At 34.9% G+C, this 21,937-nt stretch overlaps 1 protein-coding gene across 16 annotated transcripts; it reads left to right on the plus strand.

The window, feature by feature from the left end:
- The first annotated feature begins 352 nt into the window (after positions 1–352).
- Positions 353–8,708, plus strand: LOC147500595 (nuclear intron maturase 2, mitochondrial-like). Of its 16 annotated transcripts, none has more exons than XM_086562192.1 (8): positions 353–999; positions 1,612–1,701; positions 2,362–2,457; positions 4,074–4,338; positions 4,482–4,587; positions 5,722–5,901; positions 7,307–7,412; positions 7,853–8,708. In XM_086562192.1, the coding sequence occupies exons 1-4, from the start codon at positions 710–712 to the stop codon at positions 4,108–4,110; spliced, it is 513 nt and encodes a 170-aa protein (XP_086418318.1). In that variant the 5' UTR covers positions 353–709; the 3' UTR covers positions 4,111–4,338; positions 4,482–4,587; positions 5,722–5,901; positions 7,307–7,412; positions 7,853–8,708. The 16 variants fall into 16 exon arrangements, with proteins under 16 accessions (XP_086418318.1, XP_086418316.1, XP_086418320.1 ...); XM_086562190.1 differs by having other exon boundaries at positions 8,302–8,708; XM_086562194.1 differs by having other exon boundaries at positions 5,722–5,857; positions 8,302–8,708.
- The last annotated feature ends 13,229 nt before the right edge of the window (positions 8,709–21,937 follow it).

Below are 21,937 nucleotides of genomic sequence, written 5' to 3' on the forward strand. Positions count from 1 at the left end.
AGCCCTTGCCCTAGCGCCTCTCTCCGTACAATCTTGCGTCTCCCAGACTGAACAGAACAAAGGCTTGATACTCCACTGGAATTGGTGTGGAAACAGAGGAGCAAATAGGGGATGCGGGCAGAACAGAATGAGTTTTGGATTCTCCTAGAACGTGTAAAATTGGTTTTTTGAGATTAGGGAGATTTAAACAAATCTGGAGAGGTGTTTCTAATTATTAGCACCTCCTCCTTTTTAGGAGCCACTAATATTGTTCGGGGTGCAAAATAGAGTGATATGGTGAGGAGAGAGAGCTTATATATATATATATATATATATATATATATATATATATATATATATATATATATATATATAGAAAATGGACTATATCCGTTATGGAGGTCACATTTTGATTGGGGTTAGGGGGCCTCGGGCAGATGCGACTACATTGAGAAAGCAACTGATTGTGTTTTGTGATCAAAAGTATCTCCTCAAGCTTGACAATGAGAGCCTCCCAATTGAACATATAACGAAAGGTATAATGTTTCTTGACCATGTGCTATGCCGTCGGGTTGTGTAGATACACTGCCACGGGTGGGAATATCGTAAGTGAAAAGGTGTGGGTACTATTTTATCAGTAACAACAAGCTTAAAGCAATGCATCAGGCAGTTTAGGAAGTAGGAATTTCTCAAGGGGGATCGTGATCCAGATCCACAGCCCTGTTTAAGAATGTTCCATGCCACACAAGCACACACAAATGCTCAAATGAATAAGTTTTTGGGAACCATGGTTGTGTGGTATAGATATACAGATAATCAGAGGAAGGTTGTGAATTTCTGCTCTTACATTATGAGGGGGTCACTGGCAAAGCTTTATGCTGCAAAATACAAACTCCGTTCACGAGCAAAAGTTTACAAGATCGCATCACGAAATCTCAGCCGTCCTTTATTGAGAAAGAAAGGGCAGTCTCCGGAGTACCACAAAGCAAACATACTTTCACCAATCAGGAGAACGAAAATGTAAGTTATTTCTATTCTCCTTTATCTTTTGATCATATTCCTTCCTTAAGAACCTTTTATCTTAGTATTTTCTCATTTTGTTCTATTTTAATTTATTGGAATACAGTTATAATTTGAAAATGTTTTGGAATGCTTAAATTAGAAGCACCTCCTGTATTTGTTTATTTCTTCTTCATTTATCCCAAAATTGTAATTACCTCCCCTTACTTTTATCTTTGTTGAAACAAAAAATTGAAAAAACGTAGTGTGTAGTGTGTAATGGATTTGTAAGTGAGGACAAACAACTTACAAAAAAATTATATTTGAGGAGAAACTTATCGATAAATAAATTTATTTAAAAATTCTCATTAACCACTAAATAGGTTTAGGGCGAAAAAAATTTGAAATTTCAAAAGAACACATTATGGGTTGCCAGCAACGTAGATCGTCTTTGGATGCTTAAAACTTAAGTTTAAGAGGAGCTCTACGAATCTGAATTCAAAAAAACAAACAACCCGTAGTGTGTGTGTAGTGTGTAATGGATTTGTAAGTGAGGACAAACAACTTACAAAAACTTGAGAAAAGTTACAAGGTATTAGATAGTTTTCAATCTATGGATTTGGCTTTCTACAGGTTCTCCATGATGCATTTTTTAAGTTTCAGACTAAGTCAAAGCTCACCATTCATGGTGACCTTTATTATTATGAAAGTAAAGAGTTCGAGGTAAGTCTCCTATACTTCTAATATTGAACATTGTGCAAAATGCGACATCACCATTCATGGTGACCTTTATTATTATGAAAGTAAAGAGTTCGAGGTAAGTCTCCTATACTTCTAATATTGAACATTGTGCAAAATGTGACATCACCATTCATGGTGACCTTAATTATTATGAAAGTAAAGAGTTCGAGGTAAGTCTCCTATACTTTTAATATTGAACATTGTGCAAAATGCGACATTATCTGCAGGAATTTCATAAAGTTGTGTCCTGTAAAAAAATTCATAAAGTATTGGTATTTCATCATCTAGATGTGTTAAAATATTTTGGAAATTCAGTTTTTCATCTAGATTACCAATATGTTTTCCCAGAGCGGCATTTTTTGAGTATGGCTGTTAATTTATCACCTGTTCTGTCATTTTAATGTGAGTATAGTCATTTTGCACTCTATACAAACAACCTATCTTACTAAGTATTGCGTAGTTTGTGTAACTACATTCATTCTTGAAGTATTGCGCATAGTGTTTGTAATTGCATAAAATCTTGAACTTCATGGCAATAATAATTAGGTTATGTGTATCTTTTAGTTAGGTAGCCTGTGTTTATTTCATTTCCTCAAGGAGACGGTTGCATACTTGCATCATTATTATTTGGTTTTTTGTCAGTTATGCAGGTGAAACTGAGGGAGATGAACCCGGGAACTTAAAGAAGCTCTTGGTATGCCAGAGAGCGCTCCTCCCTCATGGCTCATCAATATACAGGTTAGTATAGTTAATTATATTGTTTCCATTCTATTTTCTTAGTTTTTTTTATATTCATTATATTTCCCATTTTTGTTTTCCCAGTGGTTTCACGTATCAGAGTTTTTTATTCCATTCCAATGCATTGCAGTAGCCACTGTCCCTTTAATTACTGACACCTAGGATTATAATCAACAACTTTTAACACCTAGGCTTTCATGGGAAAATTAAGCACTAAGCTAAACCTTTGCTATGCTCAAAATTAATATAATAGCCCGTAAGTGAGAATGAAAAATGACTTTAACATCAAGTATGCCCATATGCTCATATTTATGATTGAGGGTGTGCCGAAACTGTACGTTGCTGATAATATTCACTTGAGCAGTGAAAATATTGCAAGTTACTGATCCCATTGGATTTGATGGTCTGTAAACCACTTTAGGATAGTTAATTTTCTTGACAATCCTTTCTGACTCTGCAGGACCTTTCATAGATAAAATACTTTTTGCTAATTTAGTAGTTGTTGTTACTGTTGTATGGCTCTCATCTATATATTTATTTTTGGCTGATCAACGGTTGCAACCATATGAAAAAAAATGAACCAAGTTTTCATTTCTTGGCTTGGACTAAGAAACAGGCCTGAAAAAAGTGCATAAAGTTTACGTTGTAAATTACTTGAAATTACTTTCGGATAATTGTTTGTGGTTGACGAAGGTTCAGTAGTTTTATTTTTTTTCAATTTTTTTTTTGAATCCTGATGTTTTAGGGCAGAAAAAATTGTACAAAAACTATGCACAATATTGGAAGATTTGGTTTATTGTAATCTAACAGTATCATAAATAAATTTGATGTTTTTGTGCTCTTGGAATCTATTCTTCTTTATCTCCTCTGTGTTAATATTGTTTTAAGCGTTATGCTATTTTCATTGTACGTGTTGTAGGATGAACAAAAGTTCATGGACGTAATACTACAAGTCGTCGCATAAAAATACTATGGAATTTACTTTGTAAGCGATTCACTATTGTTACATCAATGCTATTAAGTCTCTAATTGAGGTTAATATTTGACACTGAGACCTGCTATACCATTGTCCTCTAAAGCTCTTATATTATTTGTTTACGGAAAATAGAAAACTCGAGATCTTATCTTAGATGGCCATCTCCACAGGAAGCATTACACATATGACGACAATTAAAGTGAGGGCAGTGTTTTAAGATGCCAAATTCATTAAGACAACTATTTCATGTGTGGCATATGTAGTTTGGGTTTTAATTAAGTCTGCAGGGACACATATAGAGTGACAAATTTATTAGCAACGTCAAGAACGTATAAAACAAAAAATGGATAACGCCTTTAGTGACAACAAATGGAAACCACCTGTGTGTAGTATTAAATGATATGATTTGCTTACTTTTGTAATATGAATTGAAGGATGAAATATATATTCCTTTTATTTTATGCTCTAATGGATGATATAGGTAGCAAGTTGGGGAGTTTACCTATCATCCAATATATTTTTGCACTATCATTTGTATTGGCTGACCTCATCTAGGACAAGTGCATTTTGCTTTTACCTTCAACGTGAAGGAGACTTCCTTATCTTTTTACAACTTTCTACGTAAACTTATTGCTTGTAGTGTCTCATTTCATGTGGACTCAGCAACTTCTCACTAAACTGAAAACACAATTGGCATCATCTCAAAAGTCAAACAACTTGACAGATCGAGACGTAGCAGAACGTATGGCAGAATCTTACCATAGACTCAATACAAGGGCACAAGAGTTGGGTGCCGAAGTGACAGATTTACGTGTAAAATATGAGGCTTTAGATGTTGAAGTTGAAGAAGTACAACCAACCGAATGCTTTTGCACATTCAAGGATCTCGAATAATAGTTATAAAGGTCAGACTAAAGTTATTTTAGTGAATTCTTAAGAATAATCTTCATCTATAACATTTCACTGATGTCTATTTTGTTCTTACTTTTGTCTTTGATTTCGAATTTCGATTTGAAAGCATCTTTGTTTGTGCATGCCTTTATAATAGGAGGACAAAAAGGACCTCTTCCAGTGAAATCTTTATGTACCCTTGAGGTTTCCAGAATTTTATAGAAGACAAAGGTTGCTAAGTTTTGTTTTATTCCATAGAAATGGTAAGGGCATCCTATTTCTAATTTTAATTTTTCCAGTCACATGGATATATTTCATATTTTATTTTGATGTAATGGTTGTTAAGGCATTCTGACATGTACTTGGGGTGTTTTTGAGTAAGCTATTACCTGTCTTTAACAACGAAACCACCCAAGGAACATGTATTATTTTTGCGAATAGACAAATTTCTGTGGTAGTGCAGAGAGCATAGTGTTAGCTATCGTGTTTGGTTTTCTCTCTTCATTCTTCTTTTCTCTTTCATAATAATGGGTGATGCCTAAGGCCTTGAATCATTAACTTGATATGTTTGATATTTCTTTTTCCTCTCCAGTATGCTTAAGACTATACTTTCCATGGTTTGTTGTGTTGTTTCTACATGGGTCACATTTTTTAATTATATTTGTTTGCAGAATATTATGGTTTGGACTAAAAGAATTATGTCCTTGGGGTTGCCATAATGTATAGTAGTTGTGTTTGCATACTGAACTGTGTATTCATGTGAGGCAAGTTGGTAGGTGAAAAAGTTCGCAAACATACAAACAATACTACCTGAGGGAGGGCGGCAACATATAAAGCATGGGGTGGTAGGCTTAAAAAAATAGCTCAGGTAGTGTCCTTACTACCTGAAGGTAGGAATGAGTATTATTTGTAGCTAGATCTAAACTAGAAAAAAGTTTAATATTGTTTGCTCCGTCGGTATTTTTTGCTTTTCTTCAACAAAAAGCTTAAAATTCTATATTCTAATTCCGAATTATTTCCTTGGACTTGAATAGCTTCACAATTCTATGCGAAACAGTATATCTATTATGTCCTTTCTGCATTACAATTGTTGTAGTATTGAGTTTAATGAAATTTAATGCTTAAAATATCCGTTTTCTGGAAAACTTTAAAGAAATTATTTTGGAAAAAAAATGTTTGTAGTATTAAGTTCTTTGTTTGATATATTCTGATGGTGGAAAAAGGTTTTATGTTAATGTTTGCTTCTACAGTTCTTCCCACATTGATTAAGTTAAGTTTTCTTTTGTTGATTCACTATCTTTTTGGTTATAAGATTGTTATAACTTTATGGCTAGATATATTATACTAATCTAGCTATTGCAGAAAAATGTTTAATTATTTTTCATGCTTCTACTCAGTTGCAAGGCCAAGATTTATGCGGCTCGCAATCAATAGAAAGATTCGGTGCGTACAATAAGTATACTACACCACCAACGTATGTCTTGGTGTATTTTGCCTTGGAGGGAATCTTAACTGCATATAGAAGGCTGAAGGGTAAAAAATTCCAGTAATATTACGTCTTCTGAAATGCTGCATAGGTTGGTTTGTCCATCTTCATGAAATCAAATATGAGCATATGACATAAGACATGTGTTATTGAGTATTAAGTTGCACAATCGTTTACTTCATATGTATTTTGTGCATCTTCTACAATCTTATAATATGCAGATTGCATCCTCTTAATAATTGTGAAATTTGATAACACACTTTGCTTCGTTTATGGAAGTTCAATATTTAGTGTTATAGTTGTTCCTTATTAGTTCAGGACCACTGCGTGAAGATGTATACCTACTGTTGTATGTAAAAAAATAATAAGGAAAGGAAAAAACAAAAATCACTATATCTTCTACACTTTTTACCTTCATAGACTTGAATGAAAATGCATAAATCTGTCCATGATAATCTTCAGTAGTAGGAATGCTTATCTATCTAACCAATCATAGGCATTGTCAAAGGTATATATGTTATTTTTCTTCTTTTTTTCCCCTTAAATCTGTTATTTGAATGCATTTGTTTTCATGTTGCATTCAGTTGCATTTTGAAAAAGTTAGATCAAACAAAAGTATATCAACTGAGTGTCAGAACTAAAAGAGGGTTTTAGTTAAACATCATGCAGAGCTATATAATAACTTCAGACTCGCCCTTCTACTCCTTGATACTCTGATTTTTTTTTGTGCAAGCGCCTCAATATATTTAATTTCTTTGAGATTCCCATAAATGATCATCATAGAAATTCTCTTAAAATGATAAATTAAGTTGATAAAGGAATACAAGTATTTGCTTAAATTAATTTGCTAATATTTCCAAAAAAAAAATTAAAAAATCCTTTTAAAATTATATATGAAGTCAATGAGGGTGTACAAGAAGTATTTTCTTAAAGTAATCACTACCCCATATCTGTTGCTTAATTATAGTTACTTTCTTGACGGTTGTTTTCTTTTTTCTTGAATTTTCTCATATTCATAGACACATGCAAGTGTTTGGGGGTTTCATAATTTTATGGCTTACTTCAGAATTGATAGGTGTTTGTGTTCTAAATTATAAAGTTCCTGGGATAAAGAATACTATATACATATATACCAGATATTGGCAAATATCATTGGAATAAACTATTTAAGTTGTGAAGGAGTACTGGCGTGAAGTTAAAAAAAAATACATGTGGGTTTTAAACCAAACTCTTAATTGAAGCTTATTGATAAGCTAGATATGGTTATCGTTGGTAAATTGCTTACTAACGTGAACATATTTATTATTGAAATGTTTATAGGAATGTTGTGTGGTATGTCAGGCTCTGTGGAAAATTAACACATGCATAACATTGTAAAAGTTATCCTATATAGATCACTATAGCATCTTAGTAAAATGGCCATCCAAACATTGTTTGGTTAAGGTACATAAAAATGGCATTAATATTCTTTCCTTCACTTTTTCTTTTTGGTTCAGGCCACATTCCGCATATTTGCTTTTGACGGACTTCAAATATAAGTCCATTAGTGGAGTTCCTGAATTCTTTGGGAAAATGGATCTTGAACAATCTTGATTTATTAAGGTACTATTCATATCTAATGTCATTATGATCTTTAAATTTTTTTATATGAACTAATCATGCTTTAGTATCACTTGCATCATCATTGTTAACTGTTAAAGGCTCTACACTGTCTACCCTCTTCTCAATGTTCTCACGGCGTGCCAAGTCCTTTCTGGACCTATTGTGTGTCAATGCATACCATTCATTGATTAAATTCTTTGGTGATGTGGGAAGATTCAATTCACTTCAGGGGGAACATTGAGAAGTGTGGAGCAAGGTTGCATATTGATGTTTAGAGCAATGAATTCTACAACCATAGCATAAGAGTGATATATAGGGTTGTTGCCTTTAGATATTTGTTTTATACTATGTTGGCGTTTAGTATGTTTGTTTTTCTTTCTGAACTACAATAACAAATATCACAACATAGCTCATTACACAAAACTACGTGCACTTTTCAGTTGAAGCAATGCAATGTAACGTTTGACAAGTGCCCATGCCATCGGGCAAGTTCTTTGGTTGTCTGTAAAGTTCTAACATAACAAAATAGTTGGTATTTACATATACTTGAGGCCTTCAGGCGAGTAATTCATTTTTAATAGGCTAAATGTGACTTTCTTTAAATATTAATTTGCTTGTCCGTAGGTCAATGAGATTAGAGAACTATACGTCTTTTATACCAATTTAAGTGATTATACATACATTTTTCCCCCCGATAATTAGTGATTATATATGACTTTTTCATTATTTTTATTTTATGATTCCATAGGTATGGTATTCCTTTTTGTAGATCTATTGATTGGAGGAAATATTTTCCTTTTGTAGTTAATTGCTTATGTTTTAAGTGATTTGATCTTAACTTCTCAATCTACAATTGAACTTGAGATTTTTCGCTAACGACACTGCACAGTCAACATGCCAATAAATCATGAAAGGAAGATATTTTTTACACACAAGAGGGTCAAAGAGATAGTATTGTACCAGGAACTCAAAGCAATGGAGATAGGACTTAATATCTACATGGGCAGCAAAGCATCAATAAAGTCTCTATCTGTTCAAACACTCTTAAGAAAATTCAAAATCTCAAAGGGCTAGAGGATGCACCATGGCATTGCAGAAACTTGCTTGCAGCCATAAAAATATCTACAGAGATCAAACTCTCAACTACAACTATGTGTACCGAGAAGTAAATGGTGCACCAGATGTAATTGCTAGATTATCTCATTCCATAAAGGTTCTCATGTATGTACTATTCCTCCACTGGATAAAGTCTAAATGATATTGTAATAAACAAAGTCAATCGAATGATTTACATCAGGTTTTAATGCAGGCGAGGGTTTGCCCAACCCTATTATCTTTGTTTTTTTTTTCTTCCTGTTTTAGTTGGTGTCAAATTGGAGAATACAAAATGAGAAATGAGATGTATATATATAATTGATTAGCACAGATCCAGTTGGAGAAAGCTGAAAGGGCTATATAATAATCAACATAGATGACAACTTGATCAAGGTAGATGACTATATTTGAAGTCATTGGACTTCAATGTACTTGCAAAAAATTGCTTTAGTGTTATTAATTTTAATCGTTGGTTTAAATTTTTATTTCCTACTTTTATTGAAAGTGTATGACATTCTGTTGTAGTTAGTGGCATTCTGTTGCAGCTAGAGAAGTTTGCACCTGTAAAATCATCTCTTACTTTTCACAAATATGCGAAGGTATATCAATTTTTTAACTCTCTCGGATCATTTCATTCAGCGTGGCCTAAGCTTCGTGCACTGACTTCATAATGAAACTTATGTTGAGCAATTAGATATTGACTCAAGATTTTTGGAGCTCCAAGTCGTTTATAGACTGTAAATTGTTCATGATTTCATGAATAAATAAAAATTTTATTGAAGGAAAAGTACATAATCTACTGATTAATGGCTAATGTGTCATGTTTATAGCTTAACTACAAATACTTGCAAGTCTTTTAACAAAAAAAATATTTCACTTAATGGCACCCGTTCAATAAATTCCAAGATAACCTATAAAACAATAAAAAAAAAACATATAAGACATGGGAAAAAATTTTACTAAAATTTGATAAGAAAACCTTCAAACACAACATTTTTCAAATGTAAAGATATCTCTAATAACTAGAAACAATCAGTATATCAAAAACACTAAGAATATGATATGATTTAAATATCCAAATACACTACAACTATATGGTATACAAACTTTCACTCAATGAAGAAAGCATAGGATGCTTAAGTAGCCGTTTCTTATCTACAAAACCTTCATAATCAATTCCTAATTTACCCACCAACAAGCAACCTATAAGTTTCAGCGTTGGATTTCTTTTCTGTGACAGATGAAAAAAAGGCAAGCTTCACACATTCCATGTACATCAGCAAGCTTATCATGAACTTGGCAACGAACTAATGATGAGATCTCCGTTTTATGAGCACCACAAATTAAATGTCTATAAAACCCAGGTTTTTCATTTCTAAAAACATGATCAAGCCTTGAGCACAAAAGACATGGAATTTTCAATTGACATAAATGACCAAATTTTGTTACCAAGTATGAGAACATAGCATTAATGAATAGTAGAAAAATAAACAACTACTCAAGGACACCAGCAGAAAAACCAATCGTAGTCAATACTTAATTTGACAGATTTAACTCTTCCCGTAGCCATTCCCGGCGTAAATGCTTTAGAAATCAATCAAAAGATGAAAAACCTATAAATTTACCCACCAACAACCTATAAATTTCAGCATTGAATTTCTCTTCGGTGATAGATGAAAAACCTTACTTTACACATTAAATGTACATCAGTAAGCTTATCATGAACTTGGCAACGAACTAACGGTATAAAATTAGAAAACTATAAAAAAACGAGAGCGAGTTCAAGGGATATTGGGAGAAAATAAAAGTATATTTAAGAGCGACTGAATTTACTTCTTCACTAAAGTCAACTGAAGATAGATACTCGAGAGATAGGTTAACCCATTTGTTTTCTTAAAAAAATGAGAGTGAGAATACACGTGTGGAAATTAGAGATATAAGTGGTGAAAGTGAGACCACGTGTTAAGTATACTAATGGGCTAAAAATTAAGCCAACATTTAATATAAAACCCATTAAAAAAATGAAAATTAAAAGACAGCCTAAAATTTGGATATCTTAATACACTATAAGGTCCATTGATACAAAAAAAAAACCTTTTAGTCTAACAAATGATTGGCGCCAGGAACTTTGATCAATTAATTTACTTTTTGAGTTTCAATATAGTAGTCTGGAAGTAAGATTTTTGATACATAATAATAAAATAAATAAAAAATTATATAAAAACTGTCCCCGTTCGTTGAACGGGTCCAAAAATCTAGTTACAATCTATTTAACAATCCCCCACTAGATTGTAATATATATACAAATATAATCTTATTACAATCTATCCAAGAGTCCCCCACTAGATTGTAATACACTATCGATACTTAATCACAACCATAGCGATATTTTCATGCATACAAGAAGGTATCTTTAGATTTAAACCTTCAATTAGTGCAAGTATTTCAAAGCTTCAGCGAAGACAGTGGTGGTCGTAGCTTAAACCGAGTCTTTCAGATCGTTTGTATGATCTGTATGCTTCTATGCAATCTCCGGTGGAAATAATTAAGGCTTTGGAATACAAGTACAAAACAGAGAAATCGGGTACAGATAAGTTTCTTATATTTAAGTATTTTGAATTTTCTATGATTGATAACTTATCTGTTCTTGATCAAGTTCATGAGTTGCAAATCCTTGTTACAAAGCTCCGAGAACTTAAGATAGTTCTTCCTGAATCTTTCCAAGTAGGGGCTATTATTGCAAAATTGCCCAGAGGTTGGAATGATGTGAGGAATAAACTTCTGCACAAGGCAGAAGACTTCTCTTTGGACAAGGCAGAAGACTTCTGCACAAGGCAGAAGACTTCTCTTTGGAGGAAATACAGAAGTACTTGCGAATTGAAGAGGAAACTCGCCTTCGCGATAATAAATTTCTGCCTAATGATTCCTCCAAAGTAAATAATGTTGAAAGGAGCAAATATAAAAAGCACTTCAAAGTGAAGAAGGGCAAGTTCAAGAAGAGTTACTCCAACAAATATAACCATGGGCATTGCTACCATTGTGGAAAGAAAGGCCACTACGCTCGTGACTGCAGGTACAAGAAATCTGATGACAAGAATGATGCTACCAATGCAAATGATGCAAACATGGTTGAAGAGAAGGCTACAGAACTTGTTGCAATGGTCTCTGAAATGCATGTTGGAATGATAACTGAACTTAACATGGCAGCAGCAACTAAGTCCTTTGATTGGTGGCTTGATTCTGGGGCTACCATACATGTTTGCAATGACAAAGCACAATACAAGACTTATGAAGCAGCCACGGATGGACAAGAAGTTCTAATGGGCAATCACAATTCTGCCAAGGTTCTGGGAAAAGGAAGTGTTGAACTTCAGTTCACTTCTGGAAAGAAATTGACATTGATGAATGTACTTCATGTCCCAGAAGTTAGAAAAAATCTTGTATCTGCAAACTTGTTGTGTAAGAACGGCTTTAAGGTCGTCTTAGAGTCTGACAAGATAATCTTGTCAAAGAATGGGGTATTTGTTGGGAAAGGATACTCATGTGATGGAATGTTTAAACTAAGTATCAATAAAATGAATTCTTTTGCTTATATTGTTGAGTCATTTAATTTTCTGTATGGCATGCACGTTTAGCACATTTAAATTTTCGATCGGTCAAATATATGTCTACGCATAACTTAATATCTTGCAGAGATATATGTTTTGATAAATGTGAAACATGCATACAAGCCAAAATGACTAAGAAACCTTTTCCAAAGGCAGAAAGGAACACACAAGTGTTAGAATTAGTACATTCTGACATTTGTGAATTCAATGGTGTTTTAACTAGAGGAGGAAAACGATATTTCATCACCTTCATTGATGATAGTTCTAGATACACGTATGTGTATTTGTTAAGAAATAGAAGATCAAGTCAAATAGAAAAAGAAAAAACGGAAACTAAACTGAAAATAATAATTAAAAAACAAATGCCAAAAATTCAGCTGCTTTATTATCATCAAACTTTACAAACTTTACAGTGAAATGTAGGTGCTACGTCTCTTCCTTTTTGCTTCGAAGGAAGAAGAAACATATTCAATTGAGAGTTATACATCACATAATCTTCATCATCACGACCAAAATCTTGGCCAAGTGCCTGCATGCATGCAGTGATGTGTTTGCATTGTTAATATATCATTCTTCTCCTGCTTCTTTTCTTCTCCTGATGAAGTGTCTTCAATACCTGCCTTAGAAAGCTTCTTGGCAACTGTGATTGTAATAGAAGAGTACTTAACAATGATTTCTTGATTCTTTGAACCCTCAGCACCAGTGATTATACGTTTATACTTCGCTGAGGCACCGTATAACCAAGTCCAACACGTCGCATGTGGTTTCGATTAAGTTTTTCCTCACGAGGTACGTACTTTGGTACCACAAGCATCGTAGTCCTCTTACGTTTTTTCGCTGCTTCCTGTTCATATCCCTCTCTAAGCTTTCTTTTGGACGATTCAACTTTCAATTTCACTTCTTCTGTATCCAAAAACTTTGGCTTTTGAACCATCGAACCATTCTTCTTTTTTATCCTCTTTTCTTTGGAGTCATACTCATTCTCAACCAAGTTAATAATCTTCTCATCTAAATTTTTCAGAAGACTCTTTTTGTCGACCTCTTCAACATCTTCATCACCAAAGAGATTTTCACAGAACTCAACCACATCACATCCACTCGTCCCATTTGAATACAACAATGCAACTATGGCTGCTCTTTGTTTCCTTAACTCGTCTGGGTGACTGTGGGCAGCCATGTTGATCGCATAGTTGATTACTTCAAAATAATCAACTTTGCTCTTACTCACAACTCCACGCAATACACCTTCGAAAGTACCGGCCATAACTAAAATAGCAACTCTTGAAACCTAATGAGAAACTAATGAAAGAAACAAAAGAATCACACACTTGAGGAAAATAGAGGAAAAAAAAAGTAGTACCTGACGACGAGTGACGAGTTTGTACATTTGTACGTATGGGGTACTTATTTATAGATATAGATTCCGAGTCGGTATAGAAAAAGGAATCCGAATTCTACACGGAGAAGGGCTTTTTTCTGGGTTCTATCAGTTGGGCTTTTAAGAAAGATAAAATCCGAATCCGAATCCGAATTAAATAACTTTCCAGTTTTCCAAAAAGAGAGATAAAATCTGGTTTGTTTTTATTTTCCATTTTATTTATTTATTTATTTTTACCTTTTTGGGATTGATGACTTGCGGTGACTTACATATAGGGCAAGGGATCGGGTCGGGTTTGACTCAAATCCGACCCAACCCGAATCTGAATAGTTTGGGTTCGGGTCGATTTTCATATACATTTATTTATTCGGGTCGGATTCGGATTTGGGGTCGGGTTCGGATATATTTTTTGGGTTTTTTTTGCATTTTTAGTGTTATCTGATCAGGTCGGGTTCAGGTCGGATTCAGATATAAGATTTTGGTTTTATTCAGATTCGGGTTTGGGTTCGAATATTGTCAAACTATTCGGGTTTGGATTCCGATATAGCCATATCCGACCCGAACCCGACCCGTTCCCTGCCCTACTTACATATAGTCTGTAGTTTCGGGGGTCTGTGTTGTGGGGTTTTCAAAAATAGGGAGTTTTAGTGGGTTGGTCCGTTGAGAGGGAGGTTTTATGGACCGAAAATTGGATCAGGGAGATTTTTCCGAAAATCTGGCAGAGGATACGCAACTAACCCAGTTCGTAACACATAAGTAGACCAGAATTCGCCGTAGGTGTGGCTTTAAGGCTTTAAGCCCAAGTAACTTGGCCCGAAAGGAGAAAAAATCAAGATGCAAGATATGGTCTTTAATAGATGATGATGGTGCCAAGTACACAGGATATGAAGTCACTAATATTATTATCGATCACTACAAATCACTTCTCGGAGAGGATACAACCCCAAGATCTGAAAATATAATCCCTCGCCTACAAGTTAGAAGCATAATTTAAGACAATGTGGCAATGGATTTGATAGGCGACATACAAGAAGGAAAGATCAAGAATGCATTATTTGAGATGGATATATACAAAGCCCCTGGTCCATATGGCTATAATGCATGTTTCTATAAATCTTGTTGAGATATTGTTGGTGGAGACTTTATAAAAGCCATTGCATATGCCTTCTCCACTCACACAATGTCAAAGGGAATGAACTCCACATTCTTATGTCATGTACCCAAAGTTCCAAATCCATCCAAAGTCAATGACTTCAGACCTATTGCCTACTACAACATCACTTACAAGTGTTTCTCCAAAGTCTTATCAAATAGACTAAAGCCCTTAATGACCTCACTGGTAAGTCCTAACCAGTCTGCTTTCATTTCTCAGAGATCCATTCAAGACAACTTATTGCTATCCCATGAACTCTTGAGATGTTACACTAGAAAGCACATTTCTGCAAGATGCTCAATGAAAGTTGATATTAGCAAGGCTTTTGATTCTGTTTACTGGAAAGCTATCGAAGAAATGCTAACACGACTACACTGCCCTAACAAGCTCCTCAAATGGATTAACTTCTTATGTTACTCAACAGCCCACTTCTCAGTCTTAGTGAATGGTACACCTGATGATTATTTTCAAGGAAAGAGGGGGATTAGACAAGGAGACCCCCTCTCACCCTACCTCTTTATTCTAATCATGGAGGTACTCACATGTCTCTTGAAAAGCAAGCTCAATGAAGGACTCATAAAGCCACACCCAAAATGCAAGAAAATAAAAGTTATTAGTCTATGCTTTGCAAATGACTTGCTACTTTTCCTAAAAGGTAACATGTAATCAATGACAACTGTCAAAGAGGTCCTAGTACTATTCTCTGAAGCCACAGGGCTCAAAGCCAACACTCTAAAGACAACACTTTTAACTGCTGGCATGAATCAAGGTGAAAGGCAACTCGTAGCAGATCATATGGGCATCAGACTCACTGAACTGCCTGTTACTTACCTAGGCCTACCACTCACATATACAAGGCTTAGTATAAAGGATTGTTATCCTTTGATTGAGAAAATCACTTCTAGAATCCAAAACTGGAAGTCTAGAGTCCTATCACATGCAGGAAGACTTGAGTTGATCAACTCAGTGCTTAACATCTTCCATGTCTACTGGTCAAAAACTTTTGTGTTGCCAATAACAGTGCTTGACGAAGTAACAAGAATCTGCAATGATTTCTTATGGAGTGGAGTTGAAAGAAACTCTAACATGCACCATGAAAGCAAGCACAAGACAGCCCTCACCAAGCCTGAAGGAGGACTCAACATTCTAGACCTCAGAATTTGGAACAAGGCATCATATTGTGGTCTAGTACACAATATAGCAGAAAAAGGTGACAGTCTTTGGGTACAATGGATTTGGAACCAACAGATTAAGATGAAGAAATTATGGAGTATGCCTATTCCAAAGGATTGCTCGTGGGTTTGGAGAAATGAGAACAGTGGCTATGAAGTTTATAAGATACAGCATTGCCTCACGAACTAGCACATATGTCTGGTATGATCCTTAGTGCGCCAACAAAATTCTCATCAATGATAGTATAGCAAGAGTGCAGCTACAAATACCACTGGAAGCACGAGTGAGCCTAATTCTGAGATGGTACATGGAACACATAGTCCGGCAAAGATGCGTAAGGAAGGAGAGCTTAGAGACCAAATTATGACTACAAAGATTAACAACTACATCCGAGAAGACGGAGTAGTTTGGATTTTGGAGCTGATCGAGTGGAGCATACACCTCTAAATCTGCATACAATGCCCTCAGAATCCCAAGAGAGAAGGTGAAGTGGTTTAATCTTGTTTGGGGAAAGTTGGTACTTCCTAAACACTCATTCACCACATGGCAACTCATGGCTGGAAGTCTCCCAACACAAGACAAACTACTAAAGAAGAAGATTCCATAGAGCTCCAAGTGTTGTTTATGCAACAGTTCAAGAGAAAACTCTAAACACCTCTTCTTTGAATGCCCAGATAGCAGAGAAGTCTGGACAGGTGTCAAAAGCTTACTAGGGATTCGATTACAGAGAGATTCAAATAGAGAATAGATGTTACTGATGAAACTAAGTGCAAGAAACGATATAGAAGCTGAGATCTTGAAAACTTATGTGTGTGTAACTGTTGGTCACCTGTGGAATGAAAGGAACCATAGAAGATTCGAGAACACAAGCAAACCCAACAGCATTGTGAAAGATAATCTGATTAAGGAAATGAAAATATACATACAAAGTCAGGTTAAAGATGTTCAAGACATGATCAAGGGGAGAATCCTCATGGAGAGGGTAAGAATTCGAGTAAATTTAAAGAGAAAAGAGCCCACTCCATGCTCATGGATCAAGCCAACGGGAAATGCAGTCAAACTAAACTCTGATGGGCTATAAATGACTCAACAATAGGTATTGGTGGGGCAATACGAGATGCAGATGGAGAAATCTTACTAGCCTACTGATAAAAGTAAAATGAGTAGTTTACCTACGAAATGAACGATGAATTCACAACGTAAGTAAACTAAAACTAATCTTTTACTCTTAATTATCAAAGCTTCTACTCTCGATGCGAATTGCACTAAGTGGAGTAGGAAGTTCGTTCCACTCCTAGTTTCTCTAGACGCGGATTGTTCTCTAAGTCTAAGAAATGGAGTCTTAAGTCAATGAGAGTTTTACGAGGGGTGATTATGCAACGATGCAATATGAAAAGCAATATGTTGAATGTCACTACTGAACTATATGGAAATACTAATGTTCTTGAATCTAGATAAAGAATTAGAGGGAATTGAATCCACCTCGAATCCAACTTAACAACCTAGTATAGATTGTCGATCTCGATTCTTACGTTTTCACGCGGCAAGAATTTCGAGTCTAATCCCTAGTGTTCATGGCATTTCTACCGGATACTAACTAGCATGTGAGGTCGTCCACCCATTCTCATGGCTTAAACACGACCTTCTAGAGTGGAATAGATTCTACAACCAATTCTATACTAACCACTAAGTTTTCATCAAGGCTTCATCAACCCCTCTAATGGAGGTTTTAGCCTTGATTCATCAAACTAACATTTCCCATTGAATCTAAACTAAACATAATGTAAGAATTTGAGGTTTACTTATTTAAACAATAATGAATCTAATTTAATGACTGGAATGAATTAAGGACAAGAATTTAAATTAGATTTAGAATGGAAATGACAAAATTCGAAATGGACAACTAACTATTTTATTTATCTAATCAATCAAGAACAATGATTCAAGGATTTTAATCTAAAACAAGAATTGAAATATAACTAAAACTTAATTTAATTAATAAAACTAGATCTAGAATTCTATATATTAATTTAGGTCTAACTAGCTACCACTAACTATCTACCATTAACAAAGAGTTAAGCTTTGGTTTTTATACTTTCAGATCCAAAATTCGTGCATGGGCTTGGAGCCATGTTTTGGGCCAGGAAGAATCGTGCCCAAACCCAAACCTTTTCAAATCAAAAGGCCTCTTCAGCTGCAGTTGGCTTCCACAGACTTTTCGTCCACTTCTGCTCCTCTGATTGGGTCAAGGCTTGGACCATTGGAAAGCTCTTTCCGAGCGGTCGTTTTGACATAAGGTAGGCCCATTCTCGGTATGAGTCCAAAGATATGGCATTCGGAAGTTCTCACGACTTTTGCTCCTTTATCTCGCTAAAGTGGCACATTTTCGCATTACATAATGAACTTTGAAGCACGAAATGCATAAAAACACGTAATCAGTATTAACTCTTACTTATTATTCACATAATTGGTCTAACAGTATGATTATTAAGGGGTTAAAACTACAGTTTTGGGCTCTTATCAAACCACCCCAAAAAAAGATTTTGCTTGTCCTCAAGCAAAGATGAGAAATTAGAATAAGTGACCAAAAATGGAGTTCTAACTACTCTCGTTTGCTGAGTCGCGATTGCATTGACCATATGCAACAAGGCCTTAAACCACTAGGAATTCCCTAGTGGGACGAGTTATAGCCTCGTGAGAGTTTTCGATTGAAGGTACTCACAAACTTCATCTATACTACAAACGACTAAGAAATAAAACTATTGTTTTCCTTATTCATGCTCTAAATTAACTATACTTCTCACTAGCAATGCATATAGAGTAATCAAGTCGAAACCTAAGCTAATATATGCATAATAATCAATCATCTACAATAAACATATATACAATGAGTAATACTATGAAATGCAATAGCAGTCGGTTTTTGAAACTTCGAATAAGCGTCCTTAAGTAGGTTCTCACAATAATAGTCAAGATACAACACTCGATTTTTCCACTCAAGTTAAGCTACTCGGTGTCAGCGGTGGGCACACTTTACCTTTACAATCTCAATGACAACAAGGAAGTTCGGAGTCGATCAAACACATCGCTTAATTTACTATCACACTAACCTATTCCTAATTGAAAGCTAGAGGTCTTTATTAGGTGTTCATGGGGATTAGGAGATGGTTTAAGAAGGAAGGAAATGGATATTCAAAAAAGGACAAGTCCGAGATAATAGAGTCTTCATATTATGTAACTTAGAAAAACCTTGTTATTTTCTTTTTTGCTTATATACTTTTTGTTTCCATCCTTAGCCATATTTTTTTTTTTTTTTTTTTCTTTGGCTTTTGACTCCCTTTTATTCTATTTTTGGAGTTTTTATTTATTTCTTTTTTTTTTCTTTTCCTTGGATGGAAACTTCTTTTCTTTTTCCGAAGCAATTAACTAATTTTTGTTTACCATGGTTTTCTCTTCTTCTTTTCTTCACTCATTCTATTCTCGGACTTATTCTAAATTGGGTAGGTTGATTTTTTTTTTTTTTATTTTGTTTTGTTTTGTTTTAATAGGGTAAAGGAATTGTGGTTTATGGAAGGCTAAAGAAAGGCTCGGAGGGGGCTACTAGCGGAAATTAATTCATAGGTTTGAATTTTCTGGCTATATCGATCCAAAGAGGGCCTAAATTCTCGCTTAGGATATGGCATAGTGATCAAGCAAGTGGGCGTGTGATTTCTCTATCCGGATTTTACTTCTCCCTTGTGTCATTTCTCAAATGTTTCGCTCATATAAGGCTTTAGGCTATATTCTCCACAGGATTTGTAGAATAAGTACTCTAGCCTAGATTTCGTAAACTTATTGCTAACAATCATAGATACTCATGTAATATATTTATAGATAGATGCAAAGATTATTACCTACATATTAACCTAAGTTTCTAACAATTATTCCGATGCAAAAGCTACATTGAGACTTCTAGATTGTTAAGAGCATAGAAAGAAAACAATACCAATATTCCTAAGTGTATAGCATAAACTTATTTATTTATATTTTTGAATATTTGAAATTTAACTAGAAAACAAGTGCATATTATACATATCTATATCCTAACAGATGCCTTAATTACACGTGTTTCTATGCCCCAAACAAAAAAACATGCTTTGTCCTCAAAGCATTTAAATAGAGAGGGTAGGAAAAATACCATGAACCATTGAAGAAATTGAAATTAGGAACATCGTAAAACAAGGTTAGAACGTACTAATATAGGAAATAAAAAACTGACACAACTCTATACGAGTTCTACCCATTATGGGGTTAACAAGAAATAACTTGCTTGGGACATAAGCAGACACTAACAGAAACTAAAAACTTACCTCCACTCCAAAACAACTTCAAAAATGGATGATCGTATAACAAATCATGCTAGATTAAATAATACCACCCCCAAACAATTCGGGAATGTGGGATTAACGATAAAACAACACACAATTTGAAAAGAACCACATTATATTAAAATTCAAATTCAAATACAATTAGCTACCGAATTCAAATTTAACAACTTAACATCCAATCTACTAAAAACAATAAAAACAAGATCAAAACATCAAACAACAAGAAATCTAGCTACGAGATGAGGAAGGGATAAGAATAGGAAGTTTAGTGATCAAGATTGGAAAACCCAAACACCCCACCCCCAAACAAATTTTGGAAACAGGTTTTTGAAAATTTGTTTTAAAACGTGGGTCTTTTAAAGTCAGATTCCCGAGACTTGCTAGATTACTATTTTTATGGTTTTAATATTTTTTTTCATTTTATAAATAAGATTTAATATAAAAGAAAACAATAAGCAATAAGGACATAATTCACACCATAGAGAAACATGACTAAAAAACTGAGAAAACATGCAAGAGTGGAAAACGTGAATTATGTTAAATGTGGACTTAGGATCCGGTACTTACAGCCACACACTCCATAGGGAGGGCCCGGTTTCCTTAATGGTTCATTCACCAATATATGGAAATGAAAGGAAATGCACCAAACACAAAAATTGAGTCGTTTATAGTCAGATACTCGAGACTTTATCTAAACATATGTATGAATATGCACTTTATCATATATCAACAACCGAAATAGTTGTGGATCATTCCATAAATAAATATCACAGAGAAAACATATCCAAACACAATCAAGCACCAAGATTTCCCGACGCGACCCTAGTGGAATGAAAGTGAAGTCGGATAGACCTATAACATAACCGAAGGCGGGCACCTTATGTTTCATCATTGAATGAGAGGGTGTCCTCGTGAATAAGTGTGGAAAAGTGAATGGTTGTGGAAGATATGGTGGATTGGGATAAGTTTTAGAGGAAAGCATGGAAAAAATGAGGATGTGGGTTTAGCACAAAACTTCATTCATGGTGTAGGGGGATTTGCCTCAAGTCTAAAATGAAGGTGTCAAGTGGTTTATCCTTGGGAAGTATTTGTTTACTAGGTGGATTTAAAAATCATGAAGCCAATGGGAGAAACTAAAGGATTGAGTGCAAACTCGAGGTTCCTTTGAAAAGGTGGAGGGTGGGATATTGGTGATGGAAGGTGAATGATTCTCAGCTTAGAGCTCTCAAGTCCATATCATCAGAAATCTTGATATATGCAAGACATTCCTCAATAGGTGGGTCAAAAGGATCCTTTGGGATAGAGATTGTAAAATTCATCTTCCGTCATAGCATCAAAGGGATGAATGGTTGTTGGCAAAAGGGGACTCATGAAGTGGTAAAGAAGCAAAGGCAAAAAGTTCGCAGGAATTCTTCTTCGATTTGGTCTAGTACCGGGGGAGTCATTGTTAAAGTCGGAATTGCCGGGAAGGAAAGGAATTTGTTAATCTGTTTCTCGGAAACATGTTTTGAAGTAATCTTGAGCTAAGCTCTCCGATCATGCTAACCTCTCCATTTGTAGATGAATCGAGGGATCTTTGTGTCCTCGTTTTTGAAAACATTTACCTCAATGAGAAAAGATGGCCAAAAGGACAAGGACATCGAACCATGGCGCTTTTATGGCGTTGCGTTAATGTAAGAAGGGGGCCTCTAAAATGATAGGTCTGAGTCGTTAGTGACTACGTGTCTAGGACAACGAAGTAAATTTTGGGT

Source organism: Coptis chinensis, chromosome 5, assembly GCF_015680905.1.
Source record: "Coptis chinensis isolate HL-2020 chromosome 5, ASM1568090v1, whole genome shotgun sequence".
Taxonomy (NCBI): domain Eukaryota; kingdom Viridiplantae; phylum Streptophyta; class Magnoliopsida; order Ranunculales; family Ranunculaceae; genus Coptis; species Coptis chinensis.

Coding starts and splice junctions, on each gene's coding strand:
- LOC147500595 (XM_086562189.1), top strand. CDS start 710: ATGTTCCATGCCACACAAGCACACACAAATGCTCAAATGAATAAGTTT. Junction 1,702..2,361: donor ATGAAAGTAAAGAGTTCGAG/GTAAGTCTCCTA, acceptor GTTTTTTGTCAG/TTATGCAGGTGAAACTGAGG. Junction 2,458..4,073: donor CATGGCTCATCAATATACAG/GTTAGTATAGTT, acceptor TATTGCTTGTAG/TGTCTCATTTCATGTGGACT.